The sequence below is a fragment of the Morone saxatilis genome, unplaced genomic scaffold, assembly GCF_004916995.1.
Source record: "Morone saxatilis isolate NCDOM2014 unplaced genomic scaffold, NCSU_SB_2.0 Contig3, whole genome shotgun sequence".
Classification (NCBI taxonomy): domain Eukaryota; kingdom Metazoa; phylum Chordata; class Actinopteri; family Moronidae; genus Morone; species Morone saxatilis.
Window position 1 is genome coordinate 5,397,508 of NW_023339873.1, and position 4,265 is coordinate 5,401,772.

The following is a 4,265-nucleotide window of genomic DNA, read 5'->3' on the forward strand; positions in this document are numbered from 1 at the left end:
TGTTGTTGTTGTTGTTGTTGGAGGTGTTTTATTCGCAGACAGCGGCGGAGAAGTTGTGTCTGCTTTGTGTCCTCGGCTGTTCCATCCTCCTCTGGGTTTGTAGCGGATTTTGAAAAGTGGCTGAAGAGGAAGGGGCGGTGACCGAGAGCCTGGCTGCACAAGGACTGGACACACACACACACACAACACACACCACAACACACACACACAGCCTGCCTCCCCCGGACGGAAGTACTCTTTAACATTAAGTTAACAAAGTAGCAATGCACAGTGTAGAGATACTCTGTTGCAAGGTCAAAAACACAAACGTTTTTGGATGTTTTAAAGTTTTAAAAACATGCTTAAAGTACCAAGAATAGACAAATACAAATAGTCTGTATTTGTATGAAGACGGTCTACAAGTATTTATTGTCCTTTCACAGTTTTTACAGCATTTTTACATACATGAAACGATGAGTCCACTGCATTCGACCCATCCTATACATTACTATATATATTGGGAGCAGGGAGCAGCCGAGGGTTAGGCGCCTTGCTCAAGGGCACCTCGGCAGTGCACAGGAGTTGGAACTGGCAGCTGGAGCCGGTGCACACTCCACACTGTGTCCAACAGACTGAGCTACTGCCGCCCCAAAACATTAAGCAGAATGGCCCCATTTCAGATTAATGTTAATTTATATGCAGCCACTTTTACATTAAATAGTGGAGTAAACACAGGTGTTACAGGCTTCGTTCACATTGCAGGCAAAAGTCAGATTTTACTGCTCAATCTAAGCTTTTCAATTCTGATTTGGGCCTGATTCATATGTGTGTTTTTTGTGTGTGTGTGAACACTCATATCAGAATTATACCTCACTAGTGATAGACGGATTCATTTTGAGATGATCGGCCGATGTCTGTGCTCAGGAGTTTTGGGAAAGGTGGGGGAAAAAGTTGGTGTGAAGCCCTGTACCATAACTCTGGTGTAAACATACACATTAATTTCTGATAGAACAGAAGAAAATCATACAGAATTTGTCTTTGTTTTAAAATTGGCATTAAATATCGACATCAGCCATAATGGTCGACCACTATACGTCTCACTACACTGACGTTTGTAATGCGGGTTAGGACTGTAACCTGTTCACACACTGGAATCTGATATGTGGGCCACATTTTAAAAACAATAATGTGAACAGCCAGTTTGAACGTTGCCTAATTAATTAAGGCCCTGTTCCATTTAGTGCAGCAGAGCCTTTCCAGTGACCCTGACTCTGTTTGACCTGAATGGACCAGAACCTTAATTAATATAATTTGCAACTTCTGTGTTCAAACCTACTATTTCATGTCAAAATGGCTGCTGTGAATAAGGGTCTATTGGATTATAATTATTAAAGCGTTAATGTAAACATCACTTTAGTGTTGCAGCTGGTAGAGGTGGGGCTAATTATAACTACTTAATACATTTAATCTGCTTGGTTGCTTGTAAATTTTCTCTGGGATCAATTTAAGTTTTATGGAACATCATCAAGGTTTCTATTATTATTAGGGGTTTTCGAGTCTAATGCTATTCATTTAAACATAGTCATGCATCAGTGGTGGAATGTAACTTACTAAGTACATTTACTCAAGTACTGTTCTTAAGTACAGTTTTGAGGTACTTCCCTTAAATATTTCCATTTTATTCCACTTTACACTACATTTTGTTAAGACATATTAAAATATTAGAACTTTTACATTTATAAAAACAGGGTCATCTTATAAAACAGAACAGATTGTAAAAGATTAAACAGTTTCAAACCATTTTGACTTGTGACCTAAAAAAAAACAGTGTCTAGTTGTGTCTATTTGTCATGATCCAATATTTCAGCCAGCATTATGGCACCTAGCACGTAGGTAATTTCAAACTGTGGGATTCACCCATATAACTACCCCTATGTTTTGCACTTTCTTGCACAAGGAAGTAAAATAGTCAGTCTCATATGGCAGAGCACAGTGTATACACTCTACACAAAGTATTCTGCCAGAAAACTGCAGGCTATTTACTCAAAACATTATATGCTGAACAGAGTTTTGGAATATGACATAACTTTGAGAAAGTTTCTCATCTTCCCTCCTCAGTGCCATGTTTACGTCCCTGGACAACTGTGCTCTCATGACCTGATCATTGACAGAGTAAAGCTGTCAAATAAAAGTAGTGGTGTAGAAGTATAAAGTATAAAATCTAAGTAAAATACAAGTACAGCACTTGACTGAAGTTACTTTCCACCACTGGATCCTGGACGCATAGTACTGATTGGTCTCTAGAGGGTGCCACAATAACAACCTAAATCCATGGATGAGTGACTGAGTGAACTATTTACTCAAGTAGTGTACTTCAGTACAATTTTCAGGTACTCTACTTATGGATATTACATATATTTGACAGCATCAGATGAATATTATACATACCAAGCATGCATTATTGTAGATTAAATTACTTAAAAAGTAAATAAAGGATGTAATATTAACTCTTCCTCCACCAGCTGCAACATTAATTTTTCCTTATATATCAATGAAATAATTAGATTCAATGATATATATAATATAACACCATTAAGGGCCATTCTGGACTATGTTTACTTTTGCTTTTGATACTTAAAATACATTATTTTGTGCTTTTAAAACAGATTTTGTATGTAGGACTTTTACTTGTGGTATCAGTGTATTGTATGTCAAAGTATTTCTTTCATCTCTGCTAAACTCTGCTGCACCAACTGCAATACATTAAAGAAGTTATGATCTGAAAAGTATGACTACAAATCTTACAAGTTGGCAATAGCAAACAGGGTGTTGCCATTTGAATGAATGCCTACTGTGTTCCTGTCAAAGAACTTCAATACCCACAATGCCTTGCAGTGCTCTGTGGTGACCTGTCAGCTGGGAGTGTTCTGTTGTGTCGTTTGGAGTGGCATTATTCGTGGTAGGCCGGATCACCGGTTGTTTGTTCCTGTTTATGGTTTTGCTACATTTAATGCTTTTGTAGTGTTGTTTATACGCTGCTGCACATCAAACACATCGTGCCACATCCCTTTTTTATTTGTCTGCAGTCGCTTTCTGTCATGAATTTGTATCCTTTGTTGTCATGCTACCTGTAAAGAAAAGGCTTTTGTGTCTTTGTTCACTTAGTAGCAGACACAATTTCTCCTTTACTACATGTTTGATTCACTGTATCAAATGGGAACCAATAACAGCAGAGGATTCGATTAGTCTCAGTTGAACGTTGACCTCTTTTCTCCTCTGTGTTTCACAATACTCATGTTGTCAGGAGGAGAGATCTGCTGGATTCTCCCTCAGTTTTAAGATTGAAAAGAAGAAAAGGGAGCACACAGATTTTTCACAGCGGTGCAGATTTTGTTGCTGCAGAAGGAATTCATTTCACTTGAGGCAGGAATGAAGAGAGCGGTGTTATTTCTGATCACTGTCTATGGCTCAGTGCCTGTCATTCTCTACCTGTTCCCCTGGATACTGGGCCATGCCGTATTTGCTCACTTGCGTAAGTAATGTCTGTTAGGACACTGAGTGTTTATTCAATGTACTGTAACTACATGTTAGCTCACTATAAACCAACATTTGTATATTTTAAATGTTATAAACGATAGCTGTTTGTTAAAACAACATAATGCTTATGAAACCAAATAAATAGGTCATACATAGTGTTGTTGTTACTTTGTGAATTCTTATTCTAATGTTTATGCAGAAACACACATTGTATTGAACTGAAGTAGCTTGCTGACCAAGTTGTGTGTTGTAGTTGCAGTGACAATGATGTTATTGTATGCTCTCACATTAATCTCATTGTGAATATTAATTTTACAGTAAGATGTGTATAGATTCAATAAACCTACAAAGATTAACAGTTTGATTTGATATTACACTAGTGGCACAAACAGTGGTGTTCTGAGATGAGTCTTTACATTTCCAAAACATATAATATTCAGACTAAACTTCAGGATAAACAATAGAGTTCGTCTGACCCATTTCTGCTGGGTTCTCAGCAGTGTAACAACAGAGTAGTGTGTTACTAAAACAAAAAACAATAGGATGTAGTGAAACAGATCATTATAACTGCAGCAGATTTTTAACCACATGCATCAGTAATTAGAAGATTCACGACCTTGAACAATATAATAATATATACACGCTTTTATTATAATTTTATTAATATTATTGCCTTGAGTTTATAGTGACAGCTGAAGAGTGACAGGAAAGGGGGGTAGAGAGAGAGAGAAAGGGGATACAGATCAGAG

General features: G+C 37.5%; 1 protein-coding gene across 1 annotated transcript in view; it reads left to right on the plus strand.

The window, feature by feature from the left end:
- Positions 1-2,840: 2,840 nt before the first annotated feature.
- LOC118337243 (lysophosphatidylserine lipase ABHD12-like) overlaps positions 2,841-4,265 on the plus strand; it is a 5,689-nt gene continuing 4,264 nt past the window's right edge. The window contains exons 1-2 of the mRNA XM_035674173.1: positions 2,841-2,938; positions 3,284-3,511. Of these exons, the coding sequence (XP_035530066.1) occupies positions 3,409-3,511 (103 nt within the window). The 5' untranslated portion in view covers positions 2,841-2,938; positions 3,284-3,408. The remainder of the gene's footprint in view (positions 2,939-3,283; positions 3,512-4,265) is intronic.